At 44.4% G+C, this 13439-nt stretch overlaps 1 protein-coding gene and 1 pseudogene across 5 annotated transcripts; both read left to right on the top strand.

Annotated features, from left to right (window-relative positions):
* Positions 1-1666: 1666 nt before the first annotated feature.
* LOC102025833 lies at positions 1667-3707 on the top strand (annotated as a pseudogene).
* Positions 3708-4475: 768 nt separating this feature from the next.
* Rab9a (RAB9A, member RAS oncogene family) lies at positions 4476-11406 on the top strand. 5 transcript variants are annotated; one of them, XM_005409204.2, is made up of 3 exons: positions 4476-4564; positions 5264-5288; positions 10313-11406. In XM_005409204.2, exon 3 carries the CDS (start codon positions 10341-10343, stop codon positions 10947-10949), a length of 609 nt encoding a protein of 202 aa, XP_005409261.1. In that variant the 5' UTR covers positions 4476-4564; positions 5264-5288; positions 10313-10340; the 3' UTR covers positions 10950-11406. The 5 variants fall into 5 exon arrangements, 4 of the variants coding, with proteins under 4 accessions (XP_005409261.1, XP_005409260.1, XP_005409263.1 ...); XM_005409203.2 differs by having other exon boundaries at positions 4476-4568; XR_001231857.1 differs by lacking the exon at positions 10313-11406 and adding an exon at positions 5396-5434 and having other exon boundaries at positions 4479-4568.
* Positions 11407-13439: the final 2033 nt, after the last annotated feature.

Here is a 13439-nt window from a genome sequence, read left to right as displayed (position 1 = left end):
ACGGCTGCCTCCATTTGCACACCCAGGCCTCACTGGCGGTGGCAAGGGGTCATAAGGGCATCCATCCCAGCTCTGCCTGGACGGGGTCTTCCTCCTCCTCTCATCTGCAACTCACTGTGCCATTGCAGACAGTTACTCCTGATCTGATGGAGTCAGCCACTGCTGATGCTTTGTCGGCTCTCTGTTATCTTAGGGCACAGAAATCTTGCTGTGGCTTTTGAAGCCTTGTCCACTCCAAGGCCTGGTCCTCCAGCTCCATCTTCCTAGCACACTGCTCCTGTCCAGCCTCCAGGTGCTCAGGCCGTTCTGGGGTTCTCCTAGTCCATTCCACGGCCAGGCCTCCTGGACAGGGCCTTGTATGAGTCCATCCCTTCTCCTGGCTCCCCCTACTCCCTGCTGAGTTTAGCGTGTGGTCAAGACGGCCTCCCTTAGAGTCCCATATGGCTGAGAGCTGTGTCTCCAAGGACAGTGTGTGGCCGAAATGATCATCAAAACATGAAACACCCCCTCAGAAAACCAATGAATGGTTTCTCATTAACCGTGTAACACAATCCAGTTTTCCTCCACTGTTGGAAGGTACCACTTTTTCCTTAACTGTAGTTCCGCAAGTGAAATAGTTGGCTTAATGTTACAGGACTGTGTTGTATGCAGAGGAAGTCCTTGTGATGGCTGAAGTCACATAGGCATGAAGGACCTTGGTCTGATTGAGGGGTCCTGTGTTCTGTGCCCCCCCCCTCAGTAGTTCCTGTCATTCAGGAAGAGAAGTGGTAGGCAGATTCCCCTGTGCTATTTTTAAAGCATGCATTGACTGACTGATTGATAGGCTGTACTGGGGACTGAACCCAGGGCCTTCACCCAGAGCTACATTGCCAGCCCTTTTTTATTTTTAGGCAGGGTCTCCCTAAAATGCGAAATTGCCCAGGTGAGACTCAAATTGTCCATCCTCCTGCCTCAGCCTCCTGGAGTGCTGCTATTACAGATGTGCACTGCCACCTCCAGCTGCTCTTTGAGGTTTGACTGTCAGTAGTTGTACTGTATACCATGTGCCTCATTTTTGTAGAACTGCCACAGTTGTCGCTTAAGTGGCTTTGGGTGTGGCCCAGTGTCTGTCATCGTAGCATTCAAAAATACTGGTTGAAAAACTGGTTTCCTATCTGTTCTGTCGAGCGCTAAGCTTCTGTAAAGTGACTTCAGAAGTTTGACTTACATTTCATTTAAGTCATATTTTCAACCACTTAAACTCGAGTACTCAGATGCACTTTACACTGCTTAGTGATACATCACAGAGTACTAGTTCTGTCACTTTAACTTGTTCTGTTGAACATCCAGACCACGGAATAGAGCAGGTTGAAAGGCCCTTACTGAGCACCTCAGGCGTCACAGGGCCACCACCGAGAGCTGGGTCACGGTGGGCAGGCGTTGGGTGAACAGACAAAGGGGCAGGGCGGGGGAGGGGCGCGGAATGGCGCCCACGTGGTTGGCTGAGCACTACGGCTGCGCAGCAAGGGCTGTGGCGGAAGCGTGTGGCGGAGGTGTGCAGCAGGAGTGTGTGGCGGAAGCGTGCGGCGGAAGCGTGCGGCGGAAGCGTGCGGCGGAAGCGTGCGGAGGGAGCGTGCAGCGGAAGCGTGCGGAGGGAGCGTGCGGGGAAGCGTGCGGAGGGAGCGTGCGGAGGGAGCGTGCACCGGAAGTGTACGGGGAAGCGTGCGGCGGAAGCTTACGGCGTTTCGGCTGGCCACGAAGGCAGGGAGGAGTTGGGGCGCGCTTCGTGCCTACCTCGAAAGTCATGGAGGGAACACAGCAGGAACAGTTGCTGGAGGCGGCGGCCCAGTACCTCAGGAGCCGGCAGTACGCGGCGGTGGCGGAGGAGGCGGAGGACCAGTTCGCGAGGCAGCAGCAGACGACCGAGGAGATGGCGGCCCGCCTCTCCGTGCAGGCAGAGACCGGCTTTGCCAACCTCGTGGCCGCAGCGCCAAGCTACGCGGATCTCCAGCAGGCTGAGGAGCAGTTTGACCGGCTGTGGTGGTTTCTCACTGAATCAGAGTTGCCACCGGGCTGCGACCTTACGTCGCTCCTCTACCCGCTCTTCGTCTACGTGCACCTCAGCCTGGTGGAGAGCGGCCTGAAGGGCGCAGCGAAAAGTTTCTACGACCGCTTCCACGGCCGCTTACAGCAGGATGCAATCCAAAGGGATGTGGTAGAGCAGCTGCGGGCCACCCACACCGCTCAGGAAGTGCTGGCCAACCCCACTCTCCGGGCCTTCCTAGATGGCAAGTACATGGTGAGCCTCCAGGAAGATGGCTACCAGTACCTGCTGGGCTTCCTGCAGGGCGCCGACAACGCGGCGCTGTGCCTCGTGCTCATGGCGCACATCCAGCTGGATGTGCAGCCTCCCAGCAGAGCGGATGCCGAGGAGGGCACAGCGGGAGCCCCGCTGGAGCGGGACGAGGGCGCGCTGCAGGCCCTGTAGGAGAGCATCAGGCGCGTGCGCCCCCAGCTGCCCTCCCTTACCACGTTCTACTTGTACACTTTCTACCTTGCGCAGCCACAGCGGGAGCAGCAGCATGTGAGCACCGCCGAGGTTGCCCCCAACGGCCAGCTGCTTGCCGCGGGCTTTGAGAACTCCAGCATAAAACTCTGGAGCCTGTGGCCCAAGAATTTGAAATCCCAGCCCCACTCTGAGAATGTCTTACGCATCCACCTGGCTTGTGATGTTCTGGAGCAGGAGGAGGACAGCACGGGCTCAGAGATGAAGACCCTGCGGGGGCACTGCGGCCCGGTGTACAACGTGCGCTTCCTCCCCGACAGCTCGGGGCTGCTCTCCTGTTCTGAGGACACGTCCATCCGCTACTGGGACCTGGACACCTTCACCAACACTGTGCAGTACAAAGGACACAACTTTCCAGTGTGGGATCTGGACATCAGCCCCTGCAGCCGTTACTTCGCCAGCGGGTCACATGACCGCACCGCCAGGCTGTGGGTCTTCGATCGTACGTACCTGCTGAGGATTTATGCCGGACACTTGGCTGATGTGGACTGTGTCAAGTTCCACCCAAATTCCAACTACCTGGCCACAGGCTCCGCCGACCGGACTGTGCGACTGTGGGATGTCCAGCAGGGGGCGTCGGTGAGGCTCTTCACGGGACAGGAAGGCTCTGTGCTCACTCTCACCTTCTCCCCCAGTGGGAAGTACTTGGCATCTGCTGGTGAAGACCGACAGTTGAAGTTGTGGGACTTGGCCTCTGGAGCCCTTTTTAAAGAGCTTAGAGGCCATGAGGACAGTATCACCAGACTCACATTCAGCTCAGACAGTGCTCTGGTGGCCTCGGCCTCCATGGACAACTCAGTTCGTATCTGGGACATCCAGAACACACACAACAGAGGTCCTGTCCCAGGCTCCTCCAGCGAGCTCGTGGGTGTCTACACTGGGCAGATGAACAGGGTGCTGAGTGTGCAGTTGGTGGCCTCCAACCAGCTTATGGTGACCGGAGTTGCTCAGGACGATCAGGAACAGTAATGCTTACCTTGGCTGGAGCTATGGCGGGAGGCCTCTGCACTGTGGACTGTGAAAGACCTCATCCTTTCCTCCCAATTTTCCCTAGCGCCCCAGTGTTGCGGGGCTTGGCTAGAGCTGGGCTTACATACCAAATTGTGTCCTGAGAATAAAGCAAGTTGTAATGTTCTGTTTTCTGAAAGAGTTATGTTTTGTTCCCTATTAAAGTGTATTTTCAGAAAGACTGAGTGTTAACAACTTATTTTCAGTACATCTGCAACAACAGCAAAGCGTTCTTTTTTTTTTTTTTTGCGGTACCGGGGATCGAACTTGCCACCTTGCGCGTACCAGGCAGGCTATATCCCCAGCCCCCAGCAAAGCCTTCTGACAAATGCAGAAACAGTTGCAGTTGACATAGACTAGTGGGTTAAATATCTGTGGTTCAGGTGTGTTTATATCTTAATCCTACCTTCTACTGGTTTTATCCTGTTAAGCCAGCTATCTAGCCTTTCTGAGTCAGTGTCCTCATCTGTAATGTAGAAGTAATCAGAAACTTGTGAGAAGTTAATGCAGTATCAGTGGAGTATCGCTGAGTCCATTCAGTGTTAGCTGCTATTGTGGCTTTACCCTTATTCCTATATATCAGCATTTTGAAGAATATCATATTTTTCCATTGACTAAATTTATAAGTTAAGGACTGATACACGTACATGCACTTTGCTTTTAATAAGGTGGGGATGGGGGTGAGGGCCAGGTTGCAACAATTGGTTTGGGCTGAGACACCTGGCACTTTAGCATGGATCCACATAGGCACTACTGGGACGCCCTCATGTTGAATTGGATCCTTTGGCTCCCCCATGTCGGCCTGCATAACCATCTGATTTGTCCTGCCTATAGCTCTGAAATTTGAAGTACAAAATGCCTGTGAAAAGAACTTGTCCTTAAAACTGCCAGTAAATACTTCTTTTTGTGTTCATTCTGCAGAACGTCCTACGCTCATCCCAGGAACCTGGCACTGTGATGAAACACTCCTGTCCCTTCATCTGAGTGACTCTTCCCAACAGCCCCTAAGAGGGAGGTACTATTGTTGCTGGCTGTTTTGTGGTACTAGTGATTGAACCCAGGGCTTCATGCATGCTAGGCAGGTGCTGTGTCATTCAGTCACAGCCCAACCCTCCAATTGTCACTCATTCCCAGGAGCCTTCAGGATGTCAAGGAACTCCCTCTCTGGGCTGCGTTCTTAGCCCTTGGTGCAGGACCTGACTTCTTTCTGGCTGTGTGCTTTTACTCACCCACAAGGACGTTTCCATCTTTACCTTGGCTGCCCACGAGTGTGACAGCCTGTGGTGCCTTTAGCCTCACCTTGCCGCTTTCTGTGTCATGCTTGTACCCCTCCCTCACATGGCCCTTCTGTTTGCCCTGCCTGTGTTACGCTATCTTTATTCTCTGGAATGCATCTTAATTCTCTGCCACCCAGTATTGGGCAAGTTTTAAAGAGTGAGTGAAATACTGTCCATTTTCTTTTAATATAATTTTACAGATGTCTCTGAGTATGAACCTCAGACAAGAAACATGAACAGGTAGAAAACTGATTAAATTTTAATACTTCGTATAGGACATTTTTTAGGCTTAGAAAGATCACAGACAAAATTTAAGTATGGTTTTCCTGTGAGGTTAAGAATCTGACTACAAATAGAATTCAGATACTGTCACATTTTAATTCTGAAAACATATATATTACTAATGTGAGCTTTGTAATTTTTTTCTTTGCAGATAATGTTTGAACTGAATTAGTAAGGTAAGTATTCTGATCTGTGTAATAATGCTTTTGTGTACGTATGTGGTATTAAGGATTGAACCCAGGGCCTTTGCACTAAGCTTCATCCTCAGCCTTTTTTGAAACAGGGTCTTACGAAGTCACAAAGTTGCCCAGACTAAGCTTGAACTTGCAGTCCTCCTGCCACAGCCTCTCAGAGTGCATCTGGGATTACAGGTGTGTGCCACCATGACTGGCTGTAATATGCTTTTCTTTTCCTACTCATATTGTTTTATTTGTAGAATTTAGCCTAATTTTTTTTTTTTTTTTTTTTTTTGCGGCACTGGGGATTGAACTCACAACCTTGTACTTGCCAGGCAGGCGCTTATGCCACTGAGCTATATCCCCAGCCCTTAGCTTAATTATTAAAGTGGTTTTTTGGGGGGCTGGGGATTTAGCTCAGCAGCACAGCACCTGCCTGGCAAGCATGAGGTCATGAGTTCAATTCCTGGTACCGGAAAAACTCCCCCACCCAAAAAAAGGGGCTTTTTTGTTAGTTTGTTTTGTGGTCCTGGGCATAGAACCCAAGGCCAAAGTGTGCTAGGCAAGTACTGTAGCACTGAGCTATACTGTCAGCCCTAAAGTAGTGTTTTAACCTTGGAGATTATTGCCTTTGGACAATCATCCCAAATGTAAGAGACTTCATATTATATTTTAGGTAAATTTAAAAATAATATACTATAGTAGGATACTTTCGTTTCTTTAGCTTATGAAAGTAAAGAAGTTTTAAAGGATTCTGTTTTTAGATAAAAACAAGGGGTTATTTTTAACAACCCTTAGATGATTGCAATTATGTTAGTATATAGACTGAATGAAGCTGGCTGTTAGACCTCAATTGGGAATCAGACAGTTTGCATATTTATATCACTGTGTGTATGCAACTCCAAGGTTAGAATCAAAAATGTTCATATGTATATTAATTATTTAACAAATGCCACACTATTCCCAAATAGGGATATCTGAAATACAAAAAAAATGTGCCTTATTTCCTAGTGTGTGGGCTTAGTATAACCCAAGTTTCTTTGGTCAGAATGATAATATGGACTGGGGGTGTAGCTCAGTGGTAACGTATTTGATTAGCGTGTGCAAGGCCCTAGGTTCCATCCCTGCCACTTAAATTATAAATCCCCAGGAAGTCCTAAAACTTAATTTGGTAGATGTATGCCACCAGTAATCTAAGTGGGATTGCTAGATTGTATGCCCCAGTGTATAATTTGACTTAAAGATTCTAAAATTTCAGTGTTTTACAGTAACACTTAGAGTCTGGTCAGGCTGTTGTATAGGTAGAGACTTACTAACTATAATACTAGGGTAAGTGAGAGACTGGAATTATGCACGTCTATTATTCTTTCACAACACAACATGGAAATTTTGTGTTTTCCTATGTTAAAAAGTGTGCGAAAGGAAGACTCTTGAGGAGAGCTGCTGATCAGGTAATGACCATGTTGCGTAGGTCCACGGGTACAGCAGTCCATTGAGGGGGGAGGGCAGGGTGAGCGGCATATGCCAGGCAAAGGCAATACTGTGTCCCATGAGTCACCACCATGTGACAGTACATTTCGGAATGACTGAAGCAAAGAATGTGAGGGGGAGGTGCCCAGGCAAACTTAGGCCAGGTACCTTGCCCTAGAAGTTGACCTTAGTCCTGAATTGCTGCAGAATAAACCACTAAAGAATTGTAGTCATTTTAAGAGAGCTTTAGACAGATGCTTTTTCCTGTGTTAAAATAACAGGGGTGACCAAAAATACTGTGAGTACTTAGAAGTTTTTAAACCTTAGTAGAGTAAAAGATACAATGCCAAAAATGATAAGAGTTTCCAAGGAGGAGTATTTTGAGGGGGATTAATGGCTTTATGTCTTTTACTGTAACAAAATTTTAAATGGTCATCATATTTTTTGATCACCCTTCAATGATCAAAAGTTAGCAGGGTGTGGTGGTGCACACCTGTAATGCCAGCACTTGTGAGGCTGAGACAGGAGGATCATTGTGAGTCCAAAACCAGCCTGGGCTACAAAGTGAGCTCAAGGCCAGCCTGAACTGCATAGCGAGACCCTGTCTCAAAAAGACAAAAGGGAAAAGTTGATGGTGATTTCTGTCAAATGAAAATGCTGTGGTGTGTCCTTATCCACTGGATCTTCACCTTGCAACTTCTGGTTCTTCCCCAAAATGAAAATGACCATGAAAGGTGAACGTTTTAAATGGATTCAGGATATCAAGGCAGTCATGACAGCATAACTAAATATACTCACATTCAAGGACTTCCAGAACTGCTTCAGAAAGTGGCAAGAATGAGATAAGTGTGTGCATAACTAGAGATGAGTATGTTGAGGGGGGTTAATCACAGTGTGTCTTTTATTGTGATTTTGAAAATTTAAACATTTGATGTATTTTTTCAGTCACACCTCATACAATCATTTCTTGTTTAACAACAGGGGTACATTCTGAGAAACACATTGCTAGGATGATTTGACAATTTTTGAACATCATAGAGTGCTTACACAGACCTAAGTGGTATAGGCAGACACCTAAATGGTACACGTCCATCACTTGACATGGCCTTTTGATGTGCAGTGTAACATGGTATACTGTTTGACAGTACATTTTGAATAAGTAGAGTACACACTAATGAAAAAATATAGTAAGTACATCAGTTGATATCATTTATTATCAGCTGTTATGTACATGCTATACTTTTTATGCACTGCAGTGTGCTATGTTGATTTCCACCAAAATCACCATGAATAGGTGGGGAATTGGTTGTGCGAGGCCAGCTGCATCAACAGGTTGTAGGAGTTTTTCTGCTTCATTATAATCTGTGTGACCAACATTGTATATGTGATCTGCTGTTGACTGAACTGTCATTGTGTGGCACATGGCAATAGTTGCTTTTTTTTCTTTTCTGTTTTGGTAATCTTTTTTAAAGTTGTAGTTGTTGAAGCAAGACTCTAAATAATTAAAAAAGGAACTGATTTAGTGAACTTGTTACCTGCAGCAGGAGATCAAGGAGCTTGAGGTTGTTTTACAGGTGTTTTTAAAATTTTTTTTCAGTGTTACAGATTGAATCCAGTTTCTTCACATGGAGCTACATCCTCAGCCCTTTTTAATTTTTTTTATTTTTTGATAGTTTCTTGCTAAGTTGCCCAGGCTGGGTTTAAACTCAAGATCCTCCTGCTTTAGCCTCTCAGTGCTGGGATTATAGGCATGCTGCACCATGCCTGGCTTTGAGGTTCTTTTGTTTTTCTCTCTAACATTAATGTAATAAAAGTGTTGAGCAGAGCAACATATTTGATAATCAAAAGGTCTCCCAAGAGGTAAACATTTTAATTTCCTCATGCTTTTATTGGATTGTTTAAATTTTATTAATTACAGCGGTCATTACGGGAATGGTAATTTGAAAGAGGGTAAGGAATCTCTTTTTAAATCATATTTCCTATTCACTTGATTTTTCATTATGCAAGCTGCTAGAGGTTTTTATCAGAATAAAGCCGAAATACAGAATTCTTACATGTTCACTTACGTTACACTGATTCATATTTGAATATAACAAGTAAGCCAGATAATGTTTACTGTAATGGTTTTGCAAATTTATCCTAGTCAGTATAACAGTTATTGTTCATGTCTTTATTCCCTTCCCATTGAGGGAGTCATAATATCTACTTTGATTTTAAGGTTAAGAACCATTTTTGCTTTAGAGCTATGCCAGTGCAGTTAAAGGCTCTTTCAATGTGGCAATTTAAATTAGTTAAAATTAATCAATTGGTGCTGGGGGAATAGCTTAGTGTGCTCAGATGCATACTTAGCGTGTGCAAGGCCCTGGGTTTCATCCCTAGCACCAAAATAATAATAATAAAATCACACATTCAGTTTCTCACTCTCATTGACCGACATGCTTAGCAGCCTTGTGTGGCCAGTGACAGGCTCTTGGACATTGCCATCACTGTATAAAATTCTTTTGCAGTAATGCACTGAAGTTTTCCTTCACAGATTGTAATATATTTAGAAAGCTATTTACTAGTGAAATACTTAAAGACTACATAATCTGATTCAAAATAACAGGACAAAGAATGGCCTGGGATAACTTTTGCCAAATGCTGATAATTGGGAAAGCTGGGGTTAGGGTTCATGGGAATTCATTATTGTGCTCTCTTTATTCAGAAGTTTTATATATTTCAAATTATCTATAATACAAGTACTAAAACAGAGGCATTAAATGGGAAGCGTTCCCTCCAGCACTTAGAAGTAACGGTCAACATGCCTCAGAAATCTCACCCCACAGGAGACACAGTATAGTAGCACATTTTTGGTACAGGTTTTAATTCCAGTTGAAAACACACAAGCAACAAATAGCACAGGCTGGTATTTGTTAAGAGTTGGAACAGCCCAAATGAACTGTGAGTACAGTGTGCTAGACTATATTAAAAATTCCATTGCTGCTGACGTGGTGTTCCTAGTGAGAAGAAACTGCATTTACTCAGTAGTTGGTTCCTCTTATTTTACAGCAAGATCAGTGGCTTCTAGAAGTCTCTGGCTTTGTCTTGTCTGCAGAGAGAAGGGGGAGGGGCAATAGAGCAAAACCCCTGGCAGAAGGAGCACTAAAAGGCTGTTTGTTTGAAGTCACTAAAGAACCGTGTGGACCTTGTTCTCTTAGCACTTCTTTAACAAATGGTGATGGGACGTACCATGAGCGGGGAGGGGCTGATCACAGCATGACGTCAGAACAAAGTCTCTGAGAGCAGACTTGGGCTTAAGTGCCAGCTTCACAGCCAGCTGACCTGAGAAAGGGGAAGAGTGAGCCCTTTGCAGTTACTCTCCAGAATAATGGTAGGATTGAGGGTGGAGCATGGCTGAGAGCTCAGTAGATGAAACTTCTCGTTATTTAGGTTTTTATTTCCTTTGCAAAAAGGAATAGAGCCCATGTGTTTTGTTTCAAACATTGATATTCCTAAAATTATGTGGATGACTGTACATGCATAAAGGGATATAATGGTTCACTTTTATTTTACAGGGTTCTGAAGTCAAAGCTCATAAAATTAATGATGGCAGGAAAATCATCACTTTTAAAAGTAATTCTCCTTGGAGATGGTGGAGTTGGGAAGAGTTCTCTTATGAACAGATATGTAACTAATAAGTTTGATGCCCAGCTCTTCCATACAATAGGTGTGGAATTTTTAAATAAAGATCTGGAGGTGGATGGACATTTTGTTACCATGCAGATTTGGGACACAGCTGGTCAAGAGCGATTCCGAAGCCTGAGGACGCCTTTTTACAGAGGCTCTGACTGTTGCCTACTTACCTTTAGTGTCGATGATTCACAGAGTTTCCAGAATTTGAGTAACTGGAAGAAAGAATTCATATATTATGCAGATGTAAAAGAGCCTGAAAGCTTTCCTTTTGTGATTTTGGGCAACAAGTTAGACATAAGCGAACGACAGGTGTCTACAGAAGAAGCTCAAGCGTGGTGCAGGGACAACGGCGATTATCCTTACTTTGAGACAAGTGCAAAAGATGCCACCAATGTTGCAGCAGCCTTTGAGGAAGCAGTTCGAAGAGTTCTTGCTACTGAGGATAGGTCCGATCACTTGATTCAGACAGACACCGTCAATCTTCATCGAAAGCCCAAGCCTAGCTCATCCTGCTGTTGATCATTAGATAGATGGTTGGTGCATTTTAACAAACTCACACATACATGGTGAACATGAGGGTGGATAAGAGAATTAGCATTTGCAGCAATGTGTCATGTACTAATAAAATTAATGTATGTCACTGCTTCATTAGTTGGTGAGAGAAGGGACACATCCACTCTGGAGGAATTGATTTATTCAGTAATGGCACCTTGCCTTTCTAAATTGTAACAGTTGTCTAATAAATGTTTCTTTAAATATGTAAGTTAGAGCTAATAAAAAATGACCAAGACATTAATTATAATTAAAACAAAAACTTGACTGTTCTAGAAGATATGCTTGGATTTTTTTTTCCCCCGGGAAAAGGGAGAACTACTTTTCTATGTGTATATTTTTATGTAATTAGCATTCTGTTCTTGGTTCAAGGGAAAAATCTAAAGAAATACTGTTATAATATTAAAGATCAAAGTCTAATGCATTTATATTGTATTGCTTTTTGATTTGAGTACGTCTTCATCTCTTTAAGATGATTTTGAACTCTTCCTATTCATTCACAGTTTCATTAGAATTGAGCTAATGCTCTGCATTTGTGTGCCATGTAGGCACCCCTGCCCCTTTCCAGTGTAGAAGCTTGCTTTATTACTCTTGGAGGAAATAATAAGAATTATACTTTGTGAGAGGTTATATGAGAATAGGGTGTCTTGGTTTACTCAGATACTTAGTGTCTTCTTCAATTTTAGTATTTGTGCTGCCAAAGTGAGTATACTTTTGGTGTCTTCATCACTGTTCAGCATTGTTCAGTGATTTGCTCTCAAGATTTTTCCTTCTAAAAAGAGGACTTCCTGCAGTGACCAGACTTGATAAAGTAGATTGTGATTTTTGTGGGTCAAGTTCATGTTTGCTGCAACAGTCCTATGAAAGCAAATCAAAGGGTCCTCTACAGTTTATGTGGATGGGATCCTCAGTCATAGAGAAGAGGGGTTATTAAAGGAGATACTAGTATGGGGTAAGTAGATGTCACACAAGGAGAGTTGTCTTCATTACGTTTCTCTCGCTGAGACAAAATACCTGACACCCACAATTAAGGAAGGAATGGTTTACTTAGCTCACAGTTCATGGAGGTTTCACTCCATACTTGGCTGGCTCCAAGGCAGAGTGGCACATGGCAGAAGGCAACAGTTCATGGTGGTGGAAAACAGCAAAAGCAACAAGAGCAAAAAGGAGGAGCAGCAGAATGCAAGCCTTCTCTCCCTTATACTGTATGAAGGCTACCCACCCCAGAGCGGGTATAGCACTCGCACCCATAATCCCAGCATTGGATGTGAATCACAAACTCTAGAAGCCCGACCCATGACTGCATGAAGCTTTGGGGGCATATTAAACACAAACCACAATAAGAGTAGAATTTGAAAAAGTAGATTGACTTGACCCCACCCATTGGGAACTACTTGAGAAAACATTACATTGATAAGCTTAAAATTTTAAAAGTCTAATTACCTAACAAAAGGGAGTTTTGTCATATGAGTACATTTTAAATTTGGGGCAATCTTCATTTTCTCAGGTCAGAGTGAGCTCTAGTTTTGTTTATAACTAATCCCACCCCCAGCTATAATCCTTTATGTAAAAAATAAAATAGGAATAGCCCTTCACCAGACTGTTAGTATATTATTGTTCCATTTGTTTTTTTTTATAGACTTGATCTACAAACTTTTTTACAAGTCGAAATTATACCGTCTGGTAATTTGCCCTTTTCCCAATGTATCTGAACATATTTCTACTATAGTATATTTATCTCACTTATTACTGTGTGAATGTCTGACAGTTTATCAAACATTCTTAGTTGATACTGATCTAGCAGTAATAAAGTAGTACAGGGGCTGGGGATTTAGCTCAGTGGCACAGCGCCTGCCTGGCAAGTGCAAGGTCGTGAGTTCAATTACTGGTACCGGGGGAAAAAAAAATAATGAAGTAGTACATAACGACAAAGAATTGAACCTCACAGAATAGTTTGCCCTTTAAACAAATTAACTTTGATTGAAAAGCTCTTCAGCAGCAAAAGGCAGCTGCAAATCTCATGGTTTTCTTTGGTTTGAAGAAAGCAAGACACTGATGGGTGGAATTACCCGTGCAACACGGAAAAAACAATAGAAGGTAGGTGAGGGATAAAGCCGCCGGGCGGCAGCCGTGGTAACAATGTCCAGCGTCCCAGGAGATAGGTGATAGGAAGAACTGAAGGTCATGCTTCATACCTTGGGGGAGGGAGGCCCCAGTGGTACTGAAGGCACGGTAGAATGTGTCTGTCGGCTAGTTTCAAGCTGTGCGTGAATACAGAGCCTTTGGAGACAGTTCAGTTTTAAGAAAAAAGCAATGTACTGGACCTGGAGAATGGATAAATATGTATTTGATGACTGGTGTAGCAATTATAGTGTGGCCTGCCGAAGACGGAAACATAATCCCATCAAAGGATTACTTCTGTTCTTGCCACTTCCTTTACTCCTGTGAAAAATGCCC

The sequence above is a fragment of the Chinchilla lanigera genome, unplaced genomic scaffold, assembly GCF_000276665.1.
Source record: "Chinchilla lanigera isolate Chin_1 unplaced genomic scaffold, ChiLan1.0 scaffold00118, whole genome shotgun sequence".
NCBI lineage: Eukaryota > Metazoa > Chordata > Mammalia > Rodentia > Chinchillidae > Chinchilla > Chinchilla lanigera.
The sequence above is the reverse complement of the archived record's forward strand: the minus strand, read 5'-3'. Positions and strand labels throughout refer to the sequence as shown.